At 39.0% G+C, this 19379-nt stretch overlaps 1 protein-coding gene across 1 annotated transcript in view; it reads left to right on the forward strand.

The window, feature by feature from the left end:
• Positions 1 to 18905, forward strand: part of LOC146157313 (ATP-dependent chromatin remodeler CHD1-like) — a 61361-nt gene extending 42456 nt beyond the window's left edge. Inside the window, exons 21-37 of the mRNA XM_083388168.1 lie at positions 962 to 1183; positions 2257 to 2373; positions 3576 to 3737; positions 4951 to 5153; positions 5972 to 6089; positions 7167 to 7333; positions 7997 to 8150; positions 9145 to 9315; positions 9726 to 9875; positions 10564 to 10704; positions 11200 to 11275; positions 12466 to 12700; positions 13282 to 13393; positions 14091 to 14231; positions 14825 to 14934; positions 16712 to 16777; positions 17523 to 18905. Of these exons, the coding sequence (XP_083244294.1) occupies positions 962 to 1183; positions 2257 to 2373; positions 3576 to 3737; positions 4951 to 5153; positions 5972 to 6089; positions 7167 to 7333; positions 7997 to 8150; positions 9145 to 9315; positions 9726 to 9875; positions 10564 to 10704; positions 11200 to 11275; positions 12466 to 12700; positions 13282 to 13393; positions 14091 to 14231; positions 14825 to 14934; positions 16712 to 16777; positions 17523 to 18141 (2964 nt within the window). The 3' untranslated portion in view covers positions 18142 to 18905. The remainder of the gene's footprint in view (positions 1 to 961; positions 1184 to 2256; positions 2374 to 3575; positions 3738 to 4950; positions 5154 to 5971; positions 6090 to 7166; positions 7334 to 7996; positions 8151 to 9144; positions 9316 to 9725; positions 9876 to 10563; positions 10705 to 11199; positions 11276 to 12465; positions 12701 to 13281; positions 13394 to 14090; positions 14232 to 14824; positions 14935 to 16711; positions 16778 to 17522) is intronic.
• The last annotated feature ends 474 nt before the right edge of the window (positions 18906 to 19379 follow it).

A 19379-nucleotide genomic window follows, 5' to 3' on the forward strand; every position in this document is an offset into this window, starting at 1 on the left:
CCGGGTTACGCACGTATACGGACGTCCTTGCTAAAATTCACCTCTAGGTCGCAAGCATTTCCGGTTTATGTACACATATCGACTTAATATGACCACATGCAACTTAAGCACTCATTTTTGCCCGAGTTACGCACGTAAACGGACTTGCGCATCTTCCAAAAATTCACCTCTAGGGCCCCAAGTATTAATGTCCTGTTTTACGTACGGATTCAAATGGGTTGCGAACCCGCATACAGGCAGATTTATGTGAGAAATAATTTTCGTCAGAGTTACGCACGTATACAGACTCGCGCATCTTGGTAAAATTCACCTCTAGTTCGACAAGCGTCGATGTCCATTTTACGTTAAGATTTCGGAATGTTGTGTAAACATGCAATTTAAGCACGCGTTTCCGTCTGATTAACGCACGTATACGGACTTGCCTACCATTTAAAAAGTTACCCCTATTATAGGTTTCCAAACATCGATATCCGATTTACGTGCATATATCGAAATGCTATGTCAACATGCAATCTAAGGACACATTTCCGTCCGAGTTACGCACGTATACGGACTCGCGTACCATGCTAAAATTCACCTTTAGTTCCCCAAGCATCGATAGCCGTTTTGCGTTCAGATATCGACATGTTGATACTTGCAATTTAAGCACGCATTCTCGTCCGAGTTACGTACGTATACGGCCTTACGTCAAGACGTACAGATTTTGATGTTGGATCCCGCATATAGGCAGATTTATTTTGGAAAGAATTTTCGTCCGATTTACGCACGTATACGGACTCGCGTACCAAAAATTCACCTCTAGATTTCAAAGCATTGATGTCCGATTTACGTACAGATGTCGACATGTTGTGTAAACATGCAATTTAAGCACGCATTTTCGTCCGAAGTACGCACGTATACGGACATACGTACGTACGTACCCTGTATACAACACACATTACAGCACCAATTTTATCCACAGGTAAACATCTACCGTCTAGTGTGCGCCGGAAGCGTGGAAGAAGACATTATCGAACGAGCCAAGAAGAAGATGGTCCTTGACCACCTTGTTATCCAACGCATGGACACATCCGGGAAGACCGTCCTCTTCAAGAACTCGGCTCCCTCCTCCAAGGCGAACAATCCCTTCAACAAGGAGGAACTGACGTCTATCCTCAAGTTTGGAGCCGAGGAACTCTTCACTGTAAGATCGCGTTTGTATTACTTTTGCGTTTTGTCCGATCATAATTATAACTATAAAAATATTAAAGCCATAATATTCGATAAAATCGACATTTCGCAGTTTACAGACGTTTTAGCAATACGTCATGCCATCATCAGTGTAACAACCCAAGTGAACGCACTGACCCATAATTCACCCTTCTTCTGATATTTTTTTTCTTTTTTCCTTTCTTTTCATGTTTTATCGCTTCTATCTTCACTTGGATTGTTACACTGAGGACGACACGAGGTATTGCTGAAACGTCTGCGAAATGTCGATTTTATCGAATACTGTGGCTTTAATATTTTTATTGAAATTACTAGAAAAAAACGTGTATTTTGTTCAAAAAAATTATAACTAGATATATTACATCGTTCACTATATCAGGGGTAGGTAGCCAACACGTCGATCGCGTCGAATATGTGTTACGTCATTACAGTAGATTGTCGCACACGAGCGGAACATTAAAATGACCAATTGTTGTCTGGACAAGCCTGATAAAACGTTGTGTGACGCGACAAATTAACCTCCATCGCTGGCTCGCAATGCAATTAACGCTAAATCAAAATGTTTATTAGGTTTTCTGGTGACTTATTTACTGAACCAATCTATCATGAGTTAAAAAAATAATTTAGTCGATCGCAATAAAACGTAAATTACACCTGCCCTATTCAACAAACCCGAGTATTGTAATATCAGTCTTTTTTTTTATCAGCTCAACGGCCTTTTGGCACTAAGTATACATACGGCTTGTATTGTGTGCATCACTATGTGCTTTGTTTTTATGTTTATCGATTAGCTATGCAAGGCATTTCTGTTGATATGTGTCCAAAGTCCATAAGTTACTGGAAATACTACAGGCGGTCTTTCGTACCAGGTGGTAGGCACTGATTAGCCTTTTCTGCTTTTTTCAATATTGCATGCTATAAATTGTACAACGCAGCATCTTTATCTTGCTGCATTGTCTCTGAAAGCTCAACACCATTGCCTTGTGTTTCTGATTTGAAACACACATGCCTATAGAAAACTACATAAGTGCGTGTTATTTGCGTTAGGAAGCGGACGCAGACGACGAACCGGATTGCGACATCGACGAGATCCTGAAGCGAGCTGAGACGAGGCAGGAACAGATCGGATCCAGCGCAGGGGACGAACTACTGTCTGCTTTCAAGGTATAAAAAACGTTTGGGAAAGTCGGAAAAATAAAAATTTGGGTTGGGTTTAGGACTGAAAACTTTTTATTCGCGGACACCTTTAAACTGCTTTTCGGACCCCACCTTAGAAACCACTGGGATAAGCGATTTACTACTACTTAATGAACAAAGCGCCATTTTCAGGCTATTTGATCTGGCCAATTTGCATTGTTTAAAGCAAACTCTTATATTTGCGAATCAGTTTTCTAAAAGGGTATAGCTCGTAGTTATAGTTACGTTATAACGCCAGAAAATATTTATTAGTGACAAATTTAATATATCTTTCTGAGTCGCTAAAAAGCGGGAAATCAAATATTTTGTGTTTTAATATGCCATTTTTAACATGTCGTAATACGACAATTCTGATCTCGACATTCCAGTGTACAATCAAGATTTTTCTCACTATGTATTTCAATTTTTAAACATTTCAAAAAAGGTTTTCTGTCGTAAGACCAACCTATTAGATAGTATCATAATAAACTTTGTTGTATATTAGGTACCTCTAATATAGATTTTTAGTTAAAAGATTATTTTCACTTCTCGTCCAGGAATAAACTGTCTAGACATGTCTATAAAGTCTAAAAGACAATGTACTGTAAAAATACACGAAAATGAAACTTAATAGTTAGAATTTGCGCGGTCTACAAAGTAAAAAGTCATTTTTGATGAGATCAGCTGGTATCTGCTGCCGAAACGTCCGTTTATACTTACACCAGAAATGCGATTTCTATCTATTAATGATATGTTGCCTGGTGGAGCTAACTCGTTTAAAAAGTCCTTGTCAAGCCGGCACAGTGAACAGACTTAAACACCTAACGCGTTAGGCCAGGGGTTCTTAAACTGGGGTCCATGGACCCCTTGGTGGTCTGTGAACTAGTTTTAGGGGGTCCATGAAGGCCTAATTGAAATATTAGTGTATATTTTAAAAGTTACCATTTTCTCGAAGAAAACAGTTTAATTAATAATAAAACGGTTTTGCACTGACTGTATTTAGACTCCATTTCACACATTTCTGGACCGAAATCAGCAGATTTATAAATTTTATTTGTATTGTGACGTCATTTTTGAATTTCTTTTCTCTACCGTGGTCCACGCAAGGCCCCCAAACAATTTTAGGGGTCCGCGGTAAAAAAAGTTCAAGAACCCTTGCGTTAGACCAACATATACTTTTCTCCTTCCAGGTTGCTACTCTCAATTTCGACGAAGAGGAGGAATCGGCCGATCTCGGCAAGGATTGGAACGACATCATCCCGGAGAAGGATCGCGTCCTCATGGAGGAGGAGAATAGGAAAAAGAAAGAAGCCGAGCTCTATCTTCCCAGGAGGGCAAGAAAGAAGTTTAAGGTGCGAGGACTTTTTAAGCTTTTTTTGGAAAGCAGGGCTGTGGAGCCGGTTAAAAATAACCCGACTCAAATGTGCGATTTTGTCGAGTCCCGAGCGTTTATTTCGCCAATTTACGTAACTAAATACGCTGGATATTCGGCAATCAATTTTATAGGGGTGTCATATGATTCATTTACTCACAATACATTGTTGGAATATTTCTATTTCTTGATTTTTCGTTTTTTTTATTTTCCAACAACGATTGCAAAATATCCACCATATGCTATTTCACTTTTTTTTTTACACAGTTAGCGGCCAGATGAGTTTTTAAATTTGCTACTGCGCATGCGCACGTCAAACTCGGGACTCTGGTAGTTTTACGTGGTCTTACTCGAGTCCAACAAAACAAACCGACTCCGCAGGCCTGGTGGAAAGTAAGCGGATCTACCGCTTAGTACTTACACGATTTTGTTGCTCGGTCTGGTTTAGTATTCGGACAAAAGTTTTAGTCGACTTAAACTGCCAACAAATTGGAATTTTTCTGTCAAACTTTTGCTTTTTACCACTCATAAAGGTTAACCCTGAACGTGTTTTTTGTGTTTTCTTTAAAGTGTTTTTGTGTTTGTTTTTTTTTAATCGAAACTGTAAGGAATTGGATTTTTAATTTTGTCAAAAACCCAGAAAGTGAAATAACTCTACTTTTCCATGAGAGCAAGGAACAAGTTTAAGGTGCGAGAATTGATTGGGAAAAGAAAAAAATCTAAAATCGAAGAGTGCTGACGTTGAAATAGAGATGTCTGATACTATTTTTACCCAAATTATCGGGTATATTTGTATATTTGCAGCATTTTTGCAAAAAACTTTAATCGTTTTGTTTTTTATTTTACCTTGTAAAAATTTATATTTAGTATAACGTAGTAAGAAGTTCAAAGCCCATACAGAAGTAGGTATCATTTTAAACGTTTCGAATAACTCTATTTATTTGCAACATAGTAAAAAGGCACTGAAGTATATATATTCTAAGTATATATAGAGCGATGAGGATGTGTTTCTCCTTGTTTTCTTCGTTTTTGCCGTCTGCCTCATCAGAATCTATATACTCCCATAAAGATAAATTCAAAACGTTCAAAATGCAACCTACTTCTGTATGGGCTTTACTGTTCTCATTACGTCTTACTAAAACCTCCCAACTATTATGCTCCAAAGTACATTGGATATCCGTGTGATTTTCCAGGTAACAGCGGGCAGCGACAGCGAAAACGCGGCCTCTGGCGACTCCGGCTCATCAGAGGACGAAGAAGAGGACGGGGAGGCCCCCAGAAGGCGGGGTCGGCCCCAGCGACGCAAGGGTGACGACGACAGGGTGAAGGGGTTCACCACGGCAGAGGTGCGACGCTTCGTCAGGAGTTTCCGAAGATTCGGCGACCCGCTATCGAGGTTCTTTTTCTTTTTCTATTTATTAACCAGTAGTTGGTATTAATAAGCGCTGCTATCTGATTATAATTAAAGTTCATAATCTACTTGAGTATCTTCGAGATCCTGTTTTGCTGAGAGAATCAGGTGGCACTGTTCAATGACAATTGTATTAAAGTACCGTCTAGCTTTCGCACACCCGTGCTTCATCTGGTCAAAGTAGAAATAAATCCAATTAAAATACCCAGGAGTAAAAGGCGATAAGAATAAGTCGAATTAATCGAAAGGCACAAACTCGCAAAAACGTGGCACTGACGCAAACATTTAATCCTGTATACTGTCCAATTTGAGATTGTCGTTTTTCATGTCCTTGTCAATTTGCGATCTTTCGCTTTCCGACAAATATTGCTTTAAAAGTTAATTAAATGGGCACAGCTTCACATATTGGTTGTCAAAAAAGATTTACGAAATATACTATTGCTGAGCTACAAAAACAACCAAACAAGGTGTTTGTTAAACAAAACCCATGGCCGTTTAAAAAGGCGATTTCACCCGTAGCAGTGACATGTGATTGATTTTGCATTAGCTTTTACCATCTTACATCAGTTTTACTTGTTCAGTATCGTAAATCATAATAAGAATATCAAAGCGCATACAAAAGTAGGTATCATTTTGAACGATGCGAATAACTCTTTATTCATTTTCAACATCAACATTATTGGAAACGTTCAAAATGCTACCTACTTCTGTATGGGCTTTGACATTTATACTACGTCTTACTACAACCTCCAACCATTATGCTCCAAAGGTATCGTGAAGGTATTTTACTTTCTCGTTGCCAGGTTGGACGCAATAGCCCGTGACGCCGAGTTAAGCGAACAGTCAGAGGCTGACCTCCAGCGGTTGGGTCAGCAGTTGTACGACAAACTACACGAGACCAAGTCGACACCAGAGTCACAGGTAATTTAACCGCAGCGACGAGTTTGAGTTTAACGTTGAAATTCTGTTGTTATCGCTGTACGTACGCAGATTTCAACTGAAGGAAATATCATTCAATGCCCTGTTAACAACTAGTTTCAACTAGGTATTCCGCTGAATTAGCTTGAAAGCTGTAAAATCCTTAATCAAAAAAAAAATCAGACCCAACAATTTTTTTTCAATTTTGCTGATAGTATGTGTTTCATTTTGCTGGAAGTTATGTGTTTAGTTTTTACACCTATTTAACAGAAACATTGTGGTTTGCGAGAACCTGATATTTAGACAGAACGCATCCGTGGGAATGTTATTTAATTATTTGTTAGCTACTAGTTTTAGCTCAATATTCCGCTGAACTAAAATTTTTAGTGTTCCTGAGAGTATACGTTTAATTGAAAATCCATTTACCGAAAGAAGATTTCTACCGGCGACGGAATTACATGTCTTGTAGTCCGCTTAAAACAAAAGGTCTGCCTATCAAGAGTGGAACATAAACAATTGCAGGCAAAAAAGGAAGCTCCGGTTAAAATTAAAAAAAAAATAAACAGACAACAAAATCTATTATCATTTATTTTCATATTGTCTCACATTTTTTGTGTGTCACAATGTCACATGTTGTCTGCATCAGGCGGCCGTATAAATTAAACACCTTTGGGACCCGTCTAAATACGCAGACACGCACAAAGACCTACAAAGCAGCGATATCTAAAGCAGAATGTTCTATTATACCATAGTATAAAATCAACGACATAATAAAGCCAAATACGTCGTAATGAAAATATGGGACGAGCTAGTGATATGCTTAGGGTTGGAATGTGGTTTGGTAAAAGGTTGCATAGGTCGTTTTTGCGTTTAGGTATTATTCCAACGGATTGACTTTTTTGGATTTATACTTTATTACCACATTCAAGCATTAGTCCTATTTCGTTCTAACTCCTATCTGTGATTTATTTCGACGTTGAAGTGCCCTAATATTGTTTATATAACTGGAAAAATTAAACTAAAACCTAGTAATGCCCAGTGACTACTTCAGCCTTAAATATGATTCCTGTTTTCCTCCAGGAGCCAAAGGAAGACCCATCAGTCGCAGGTTCGAAGCAGGGAAGAGGACGCGGACCCTCGTTTCGCATTGCTGGCGTGTCGGTGTCGGTCAAGACAACCATGGCCTGCATCAGTGACCTTCAACCTTTGGTTGACGTCATACCCAAGAAAGCTGAAGAAAGGAGGGAGTAAGTTGCTATGAGGATTGTTTAATTAATATTATTCTAAGCTTTTTTGTGAAAGAATTGGGTTTGGGTGAAAATATTGCTGCCTCACATTTTTTTCAAAGGAATTATTTGCAGATACAGTGTTGCCACAAAAATTCAAGATTTAAAATGTTTGTCAACCGATTTGCACATTGAAAAGTCATTTGTCTTTTCAAACTTTTTTTTATTTATCTGCGACTTAATGTATGTGTTTTCAAAATGCCGTAGTAAAACAATTTTTTTAATCTTTTTTTTTCTTTGTTCTTGTGTGTAAAAAAAAGCATGTCGACTGTCGATTGTCAAGTGTTACAATTTAAAATGTTTAAAAAATTATAAATTTTAAAGAAAAATTTACTTCCTGTGTTAGCAAAAGCTGCGTATGACTATCGCGTATTTATTCCCCCAAAAAGAGCAAAATAATAAAATGTTTGTAAAAGATTTTCTCAAAAATTTCATCAATTTTTCCATAGACAAAAGCTTGTTACGCCCATATTGTGATAAATAAGTGACTTATGACTGCGTTTCGCAAAATACCGGTTAAAACTCACTGCCTTACACATAAGCGTAGTATTTGATGTCGATGGTCTCAATTGTGCTTTAGTTTTCTTCTTTTTCCTTAATCTATTATCCTCCTCATTTTCCCAGATTCCGACTGAGCATCCCTGTGCGTCCGATCTGGAAGTGGGATTGCTCCTGGGACTCGGAAGACGACGCGCGCCTCCTGGTGGGCATTTATGAGTACGGGATGGGAAGCTGGGAACAAATACAGTCCGACCCGGCGCTCAAACTCGACAAAAAGGTAAATAAACGCTCTAAGTAGCTGGATTTTTTAAACTGGGGATCGCCACTCAGCATTGGGCCCCGCATCAAGTTTATTTTTTGGTTTATTTCTGTTTTTTGATATCCGTTGGTCAATGCAAAACAAACATAAAGTATGAAAGTAAAAACCGCAGCGGATTATTAAAAAGGAGCAGCTTTGAGCAACTAGTGGCATTGCCAGTAAAGCTCAATTTCACAAAGCTTTTTTTTTCATTTATAATTTATATTTCTTTTATGGTCTATCATAAAAAGAAAGCCTTATGACTGCACATCTTTTGCATTTTAACTTTTGTCTAGATGTACATTTTGCCTGAAATAACAGACTCTTAATATGGTTATCTAGTTCGAATACAATTAAAAACGTCATTCATTCATTAAAATTATTGTTCATAAAACTGTACAGGACTTATGTTCTTTAAGTCACTTCGAAACCAATATTTACTACATTTTAAGTAGGAATATAATATATGAAGCCTAAAATCCGATACCAAATGGCAGTATCGGTACTACGCTAGGGTGGTATCGTTGACGATTGCCAAATTAATAAGGAAAGTCATGACCTGTTATCCAATGCAAAAACACTGCTAGGTTTAATACTACTGTTTTAGCTGATCATAATAACTCGATATTTTCTCGTTGCAAATATATCTTAACACTATTTGCAAATAAATAGTAGTTTTTAGCAAATTGTGTTTAAATATGAATAGCGTTTCCTGTAACAGTTTTGCGTGCTTATGGTATTATACACTTAAATGCATTGTACTACGTTTTGTCCAAAATATCAAATATCGAACATCCCTAGTTTCAAGCATCAAATTTCTCGCCCTTATCCCTATATATCATGCGTCTCAACAACGAAAACTAACCTGGCAAAATCGCCTGTTGTCCGAAATATCGGGTATCAGTAAATGAAAATAATATCAAACATCGAACATTCCTACTTTAGCATAAAAATTTCTCAACCTTTTCCTTAGATCATGCGTTCCAACAACGAGAAGCCGCAAGCGAAGCAGCTACAGAGCAGGTCCGAGTACCTCATCAAGCTTTTGCGCAAAGCCCAGGAACAGAACCATCCCGGGGTTTCCCCCGCCTTCGCCGGCAGCCAGCCCAGACGGAGGGCGCCACCACGCGACAACGAAGGAAAGGTGAAAAAACTTGATTTCGAGGGGAAAAAACTTTGACCCAAAACCTAACCTTCAACAATTGTCTTTATATTGTTTTCCAACTGCTTTGATACTTGTTCTGTTTTAATCGTAAATTTATTTTTTCAACCCGCAGCAATCATGTTCTCGTTTATACATTAAGTGTTTAAAATTCATGTCCAAAACATGCCTTTCACTTTTAAAGTGTCCGCCATTGCAAACGTAATGTATTTTAAAACAGTAACAAATTAATCGAGCTATAAAATCACCCTACAGCCCACATCAAAAAATTTGTCAAAATCTGTAAAATACACAATCATTTTCATTATATTTATTTATATTAATTTGCGCAAAAGACAACCCTTCTAGCTGCATTAAAAATGAACTATTATGAACACCTTTGTTTGCCGCAGACCAAACGAAGCCGCAAAATTAAGTCCAAGTCGCGCGTCGATGACGTGGGCAGCGACGTGGATGACGTCATGATGACGACACCGGCCCACGTGGTGGCCGAGGAGCAGACGAAGCAGGAGAACGGAACTTCAAAAAGCAACGACAACGAGGTGATTGTTAAACAACGATTAGATTATGCGTTGTTATATTACGTAAACTTATAACGGATAGCGTCATTTTCAATTACTTGGCCAAGTCAAGATATCGTGAAAATTACGACGGAGTACCGAAGGGTTTCCACAAAATCTTTAAAAGTCTTAAAATATCTTGGAAATCCTTTGTGTACTGTAAGGTCTATGAAAAATCTATGCTTTTCTAAAAGTCTTTGAATTTATTTTATGTGAGCTTTAAGGTTTGTGTTATGTAACTTCGGCGATTAAAACAAATTTTCAACTGTTTTTTTTTTTATCGTATTTACCATGAAATTACTATACTGTTTACTTTCAACTTATACTTAAAACGCCGAGCATCAAATATCAGATCTTATTAATTGCCTTTAAAAAGTGATTCAAGTGGCAACCCTTAGCAAACATGCTACACATCTTGTGTAAAACTAAGAGTTTTATTCACATCAACATAAAATCTGCTTTGCTTTGTCAAAACGCCAGAATATTGCGTCATAGCGTCCGAAAAAATTGTATAAATAGATTTCCTGCTATTTTTAAATATTTGTGAGGGACCCTTTTTATTGAAACAAGCCAACAAACGACATCACAAAGATTTTGTACTCGACAATTAGTTGCACATTACCCGTTGCTGGATGGTAGTCGCTTCTCTCAATATTCAATTTTGTAACAGACTAAAAAGCGCGGTCGTCGAAAACGCAAGGCAGCTGAGGTCGGGGAAACCCCTGCTACGTCATCGAAGCCAAATGAAGCCGAAACCAACAACGAAACTGTGAAGGAGAAACGACGGAAAAAGCACAAGGTGCCCGCCAAGGTAATTAATTTTAAAAATTTTACATTGTTTTTTTAATTTTGTTTTTTAAGGGGGAGGGATCTTTAAAGTTGAATCGCTACTGATTTTTTACCAACTAATACAAGTTATGATTACAACAACTTGTTTCCTTTATTCGAACACTTTACACTAACAATGCATCCCATGTTGGATGTGAGACTTTCTTTGTTAGTTTCGGTCGTATGCTCGTAAGTAATTCCAACCAGATACTAACATAAAAAAGTATACAAAAAAAAACTTTTCAATTTGAACACTTGTTTTTTAACACTTGCTTTTTTTAATTTTTTTTGTAAATATCCAATGAAGAACAATAGGAAAAACCTTCTATACTAGACGTGTATTTTGATTTTTAATATACTTATTACTAATGGTGTTACTTGCCAATAATCGAGGAAATGGCGGCAAGTAGCAGCAGTATGTAATATTAAAAGAAACTCCAAAGAGACAATCTAAAGCATGTTTCTGTTGTGTTGGTAGGAACCGTCTGTCGCTGCCACAAAGAAGAAGAAGGGTCCGGTTCATATCACTGCCGAATCTGAACCCGTGCCAGTCGGTAAGAAATATTTTTTTTTTTTTAGTTTGGATAAAAGTCATTGCTAACCACTAATATTAAGTTGTTAGTAATGGGGTGCAGCACTATTCACGGATCTGTAGAGTTACTTGAAAATAAATGTCAAAACCAGTACATGTTGTTAGTAATACTTTTTTTAAGCTTGTTGAATAGATTTATTTGGCAAAATTATATTTATTTATTTTTTAACTCAATTTTTTTAACAAAAATCTTTTGTCTGTCAAATTTAACTCCAGCATAAATCGTAGGTGCACTATTTTTAGAAACCTTTAATAACGAAAAAGATATATAGTTCTTGTTCACTTTTTCATTTTTTTTGTTACCAAGCGCTTAGCTTTTATTCAATTTTCTTTGACTGTCTAAAGCAGTGGTTCTCAACCTTCTTTTCACCGCGTACCACCTCGAAGTTCTATGATCTTGTTGCGTGCCACCAATTATCAAAAAACTCAACTTTCGAAATGTATATTGGATTATTAACAGGGACTGATTAGCTAATTATAGTTAACCCGGAAATTTCGAAACAAATACGGCCCACTACTCTCAAAAAAGTTTCCCTTTTTTAACTTGCAAGATACTGGTAGTCAAGCTTCGTGATTATTTGTTGTTTTGCTATGATGTCATAAAATAAATTTGCATAGATGTTCTAAAAAAGATAATAGTTTCTATCATTGGTAAAAGCATAAAATATTCAACTATACAATAATTACGATTAAAGTATTTATTACAATACAAAAAAATGCTTAACCTTTTGGTAAAACTGTAATTTTACTTAAAAACATGTACTGCGTACCACCCAAAATGACTTCGCGTACCACAGGTTGAGAACCACTGGTCTAAAGAATAATAATCAAAATCGCTCTTACTCTTGAATCAACGAGGAGTTTTTCAGACGACTTTAAATAGCAAATGCACAACACACAAATTATTGTGTAAACAAAAAATCTCATTTTTTGTGTAAATTGTTCTTATTTGTGTGAAGATCCTACGAAATGCATGCTTATAAGCATAAATTAGGTTTTCAGTTTTTTTGTTTTAAACATTTTTGATTTTGTTAAAAAACAAACATCTCGTCCGCAAAATGAGATATCGCAAAAAAAAACTTTTTGGTTCCAAAACGTTTTTTTTTTTTTTCTGAAAAAAAATCCTGAAAATCATTAACCTTTCCTTATAAGGTAACGAGGAGTTCTCGGGCGAGCTCGACCCCGACACCTTCAACGAATGCAAGGAGCGACTTCGGCCCGTGAAGAGAGCTCTTCGTCAGCTGGAACGACCTCCACTCGCTCCGGATGGCAAGGAGGAACAGGTGAGAGCGGAGCACACCAGGAGCTGCCTCCTCCAGATCGGAGACAGGGTCATCCAATGCCTCCGGGAGTTTCACGATCCTGAACTCATCAAGACGCTAAGGAGGTGAGTTGCGTAATAAGTTGTACTAATAAAAAAGCGATTGTTAAGTCTGATAAGCAAAGAAGAAAAAAATCATATAAAAGTATATTCTATCGCTAAAATAAGTTAGTTTGGTATTTATTTGCTAATCAAACGTTTCGGCTAACTATCCAGAAAGCCTTCATCAGGAAATCACACCTGTATTTGTTGTTTTTGGACACGGGTTCTGCATGCTGAAAGTTACTAAAATTTTATGATTTTATTATGAATTATTTTTTGCCTTTTATTAGTCATGCTTAGATTACTTCTTAGTCACATTAAATAATGATACAAGCGAAACATCTTTATTAAGATGATGTCGATCTACTCGACCTTTTCGGCTTTGCAATTTATCACCAAGTTATATCTTTTGACAACTATATATTATACACTATACACTGTATAGCATAGTATACAGTGTTTGACCTAAATTACAAGCTTTGCTAGACTTCTCTGCTGCCAATTTGGTGAATGGATACAACTACCACACGTAGTACAAATCTAGCGAACATCCATTCGAATAATAGTAATTTTCATTAGTTGTAATTTCTTCTTTATTTTTCCAGAAACTTGTGGATCTTCGTGTCCAAGTTCACCGAACTAGATGCCGAGAAGTTGCACAAGATGTACAAGCACGCCATCAAGCGGAGAGAACAGGAGAGGAAGGCCAAGGCTGCTGTGAGTCTACCAACCCTAAAACCCATCTTGTTATCGCTCTTGATCCTATCGCCTGGTCGGTCAACGGCGATTGCGTCTTTAAGAGACGTTTTAGTCTCGCCGCTTAAGTAGTGTAGATTTATTTATTGCTCGCTGGAAATTTTAAAGCTCGCTAAAAAAACTGTAAATAGGACGATATTTCTAATGGTTGCAAATGTTTGCTTGCTAAAAATCTTTTGCCATACTTTTTTTTTTTTTTGATTTTTTGATTTCTCACCGAAAAACTTTACATTTTCTATAAATTCTGGTTTATGAAGCACTGCTGTTGGCGCCTTTTATATTTACACCAAAACAACTTTATATAATTATGGAGCAAAAATTAATTCTTTGGCAAAGTGCACCGAAATTTATCGCAGACTCACCGAATCTGTCGATCAATAAAGCAAGCAAAGCAGGCTAGAAAAACAACTAGCTTGTAGTGAGGTTCGAACTTACAACCTCCGGCGATACCGGGACCGTCGTTCTGCCATGGCTGGAGGTCGTGAGTTCGAATCTTACTGCAGGCTATTTTGTTTTTCAGCCAAATTAAGCCGCAATCGTTGGTCAAAAAAACAGCTTCAGAAGGGCTAGATCACAGTTGTTAAACACATATATGTGCGTATCTCTCTTCAGTAAAGGATATTTAATATTGTTTTATCAGTAATGTTATTTTCCGTAGGAGCACTCCAAGCCGGCGGAGGGTCACGGTGACAGCAAGAAGCATACGACCGATGAACACAAGCATCAACAGAAGGAACAACGAACCTCACTGCTAAAGAAAACCGACACAAAGCCAAGGAAAACGCACCATAAGGAAAAAGTGAGCCTTTCTGCCGTTATTACATTTTTTCTGTATACTGGAGTACAGAATTTAAAAAGGAATCGGGAACCTTAGGCACAGTATGAACTTTTTTAAACACAAGAGCACTAAAGATATTTTTTTGCGTCGCGTGGATTAAATATTTAAAGATAACGTCACAATTTTTGTTATTCCACTTTCTTGTGTATACTGGAATACACGATTTAAAAGTGACATGCGGAACCAAGATAACTATTTTGTACCGTTACTGCTGGGAGCAGCTTTAGTTAGTTCAACAACAATGGTTTTTAGCGAAAATATACGAAAAACGTGCTTGAAGCCACTTAAAACGAGAAAAAACAATGAAATACTTCCAAACTTTTGGAAGTTCATACCGCCGTGTCAATTTTAGCCCGTATTATAACCTTTACTTGCAACAGCTGTTTTGCATGATTTCTTTTGTGACAAATATGAAAACATCTTGTATAACGCAAAAACAACGATTGTTACTGATTTAAAACGTTTTTATTTATACATTTGTTGCTGTGCGTTACATATAGGTTCCCTATAAAACCGTATTGTTTCAATTCCCGATATGTTACTTTCATATTCAGTCAAAGAAGAAATCCAGCTCCCCACCTCCGGTAGACGGCAGCAGAGATCAGCCCGATGTTTCTCCAAAACCGGGGAGGTCCGAATTGCCGGCCGACTCTAAGCCTGAAAGGTGCGTTTCTTAACAATTTTTGACTTTATAACAAATTTGGAAAAAAGGGAAAAGCCTGGCATAGTTTGAACGTTTGAAAGTATTCAAAAAAAAATATATGAAGCCATCAAGGTTTTCAGTTTAGTGTTTTTCGGGTCCAGTTATTAGATTTTACGTAAAGTATTTTTGAGTCCTAATATCAGATTATAAGTAACCTACTTTTTGAGTCCAGATACCAGTGAGAAAGCAGTCCTACAGTCAACTAGATTTTTTTTAAGTGCCTATTGTTTATTTGTTTTAAAAGCATTAGTTTTCATTTCTCACAAACTCAGCGAAAAAAATCTGTTGATTAGAAAAAAATGAGCCCCTAGAAAAGTAACCCTCGAGTTCCGGGTTCCTGAACGCTGTTAAGGTCTTTGTAAAGGTTTGCCGTCAAATCCGAGTCGCAGGCACAGCGAGGGCGACATAGCAGACAGCACCTGGACCACAGCAGACCCGGCCAGGAACACAGCAGACCAGACCTGGACCACTGCAGAGCTCCATTCAGAGCCGAAGGGCTGACAAGTGATGCCAGAAAAAGTCGCCAAAGCGAAGACGGCGTTCCGAGCAGAACAGGGAGAAAAAGCGACGAACAAGCCAGACGTTGTTACACCAGCAGCAGCAGCATAAGGGTTAGAGCCCACCACAGCGGTGACCTGCACTCTAGGCATATGTGGCAGGAGCCTATGCACACGCAACATTGGCAGCAAGATCGCGGCCAACGCCAGTCGACGAAATACCAGCGTCAGCGGCGCGATCGCTATCCGATAGCCGGCCAAAGCAGCGGACAGCTACCCTCGCGTTCGAACCCGCTACCTTCGGAACTCGAACGCGACCGACACCGTCACACGTCGTCGTCGATGCGTGACCGTTTTGGACATTGGGGATCTCCCCGCATTCCGGGCAGATCTTGCGTTTGGTGGCGTTCGAACCCTTATTAATAACAGTTACGTGTTATTTCTACTTTTCAGTTTGCTACCGATTTCTTCGTTGTACGACCTTTTAGGTTAGAGAGTTTCAGTGTTGGAAAATGCGCCTCGATACGACCAAGTCAATCGTGATTTCCTTTAAACCTGCAGTTTACCTTTAATTTTCGACGATTTCGTTTTTTATTTTGTTCGTTTTTTCGCCCTATGTGAGATCACTTTATTGTGATGTGTAAAGTACTTAAAAAACGACTAGAAAAGGTCACGAAAGGTTAGAAAATCAGGGTCGGTTTTGGAGGTTATTTAACGTGTTTGTTTGTAGTAGTTTCAGAGCATTTGCTAAGCGAAGGCTTACAGGATGTTCAAGGTTGCAGAAAGCGTGATAAAGTAATATAATTTGCTTCAGGTAAAGCATTTTCTTTAATAATAAATAGTTTGAATTATTTTAGGACGGCGTTCCTAATATTGTTTTTTGGCCCAAGTATACGACAAGAAAGGCTATTGAGGTACAGCTAGTTTAGCAACATAAGGCTAAAGGCCTACGTCTAACGAAAATAAACAAATTATACGGATTTGACCAGTTTGGGCTTCACTGGAATATTCTTGTCCAGGTGGTTGGTATTCTTATTACCAGTAGGTCAGTAAACATTTTTCATTAACTGCCAAGCAACCTAGATAAAAAAAATAACTTTGTCGATTCCTTCACTTACGATGTATTTGTAGCACAATAGCTTACCCGGTTACCCTATAATTTTAAATCTAGTTTAATCAAAGCGCTAATCGCCCAGTTCTCGGTCTAGTCAACGGCAGGCAAATATTTATTTTTCAATCAGGCAAAACACACACCCTCGACCGCGTCAGGGCTCGCCCCAACGACACCACTTCGAAGATAAAGCCCGGTAAGTTGCATATACCATAACATTGTAGGCTTGTGGCGCATTTAACCTGGAGCCCACTTAAGTTAATTGGTCGTTAAACACTTAAAAACAATTTACTATCCAGCGATGAGTTTGACTGGAGGTCAACAAGTTTCCGAGCTAAGATCCGGTCTTGCTGGTGCACACGACAATCGGCCCAATTTTTTGCCCAGTTTCAAAAGGCACCTATTATGATGATAATGTAAATCACAGGCCAAATGAGAAAGGGTCCGATTATTTTAGCTTTTTTACCAGTTAAGGCTGGATGCTCTTTTTATGGTAATAAAATGAAACGCAGAGCAACTAAAACGAAAGCCTTGCGATTTTAAAATGTCCGTAAAAGCTGTGTGTTGTCAAAAGGTTTTGTTTCCTACACACACAGCCAATAATGGCGCTTTTATAAACGTGCCGTTCGGTTATAATTCTGTGCTATGGCCAATAAAGCTATAGTTTTAACCATGGCGATTTAAGTCAGCAAAGATATTTTGGTTAAAAAGTAATCATTACTAACTCGTCATTCCTAAAAAGTAGTTAAACCAAACCACATGAATTACTTATGCATTGAAACTATTTTAGGTTTTAAAAATCTTGTTCTAGTAAACGAAAAGCTATAATAAATCTTGAGATATCCCGATTTGCCATAATTTCAAACTTTGTTAAATATCATCCAAGTTCGTCGATCATCCCTTAAAAAAAATCTCATACTTAACACTTACTTTACCGTCAGATACCCGCCTCCAACTCACGGCAACAAACCTTTCGACGATCGCGAAAGCTGGAACCGGCGTCACGCTACTGGCGGGAGATCCCCACCGGGAAGCACAGAATACAGTGGCAGGGACCCCTACACCAAGCGGAAGCGGTCCCCGTTCCCGGGGGACCCCCGTTCCGCGGCCGCCCCGGCCAGCAGGAGCCCCGGTTACCCAAGGGACCACGAATACAGGGAAGAAAGGCATTCTCGCGATTATGGACCCTCACCCCCACACCACCATCACCCCCCTGACCGCTACTGGCGGGGGCACAGGGACTTTAGGGGCTCTCCCCCACCTGCTGGGTATTACCCTTCCTCTGGGGCACCAAGGGATTGGGAAGGCAGGGGTTATCCGCCGCGTGGGGGTTACCCTCCGTATCATCACGCACCCCGCAGCCCCGGTAGATCCCCTCACGCCGAATTTGGGCACCACCGGCGCCGACGCCCGGATTACCCGGCCCACGGTGCCGAGGGGTCTCGTGGGTCAAGGGGCCCCCGTTATGGGGGATACAACGGCTCGCCACCCGGCGGTAACTTCAGTCCCCCTGCGTCCGATAACTCTATGGATTCGATTCGCAGATCGGAGAAGACCTGATGGAGAAGTGCTTAACAAAGGGGCGATTGGTTCAACTCAAAGCTTGCTCTCTAGAGCTGTGAAACGCCTACGACGCCTTGTTTCCTAATGTGCGGAGTTTAAAACAAAACATGGCGCCTTATCATTTTGCTGCTGCATTCTGAGCGTTGAAAACTGCACGTGCAAGAAAGTCGACGTCGTCAATTTGAAATACAGCATTGTCATTTGGGCGTCGAAAATTTGTGAAAAGAGGTTTTTCTGTGCATTACGTGGAAAAAGTCTCTTATACCGCCGAGACTCTTGGAAAGGCGTACTGGTTTGGCGTCGTATTTATTTTTTTCAAGTCACTGATGCGTTTTCCTGCTGAAATAGTTTAGATCTTAATTCTTCCAAGGCAGTTTAACGTGCCCCTTCGCTATATTGTGAAGTCCTGTCGGTGTGCTAGCTTCATTTCATTTTAGCAATCTCAAGACTTGGGCTTTGAATGTGTCACGGTGTACGAGTTTTTGGCGAAAAGAGCCCTATTACACCTGTTGATTCTCCATTATTTGCTGCTTCGCTAGTAGGCGCGCACGAAAAACACTGCGTGGAGCCTTGCGATTTTTTCGTTTAAGTGCCATTTCGGTTTCCATTTTTTCTCTGCCAGCAATATGACTGAGCATTTCTAGCCTGCGTGCGTGCGTGTGTGCTTACGTGCGAGCGCATGAGTTCGTGTGCGAGTGTGCGTGCGCAAACTGCGCAGCACGCTTTTTCTATCGCGCGTTGTCAAAATAAAAATACATCGCGTTCCAGGTCTTATGCCCGCTTGAAAATAGCAAGAAGTATTAAAGACAAGGGGAAATTGCTACTGTTTACTGTTTTTCGTAGCCTACAGTTGTTTAAATGGACTACGGCAATAATACCCAAAATAAGATAACATTATTCTCGTAACACAACGCAATACGACTTAACTCATTAAGAATAAGGTCTAAATCGGAATAAGACCCAAACAGCCAGAATATATTACTAACCGCACTAATACACACCCATAAACCGAAGCAAGGGCAAGCAGAATGGTTCCAAAACAGCGACGCCAAATGACGCCCAATCGTCCAATACCCTCTTCTTACCATTTAAATGTCCTTTATGCTTTCAAATTTTTTTTTTCGACTGGTTTAGGACTTATTCCGACAAGATTTTATTTTGACAAGGGTGTTTTGTTTTTTGATTGCTTCATACAGCTAGTTATGATGTCGTGACCCGAAACATTAATGTAAAAT

Source organism: Ascidiella aspersa, chromosome 4 (assembly GCF_963924565.1).
Source record: "Ascidiella aspersa chromosome 4, kaAscAspe10.2, whole genome shotgun sequence".
Classification (NCBI taxonomy): Eukaryota; Metazoa; Chordata; class Ascidiacea; order Phlebobranchia; family Ascidiidae; genus Ascidiella; species Ascidiella aspersa.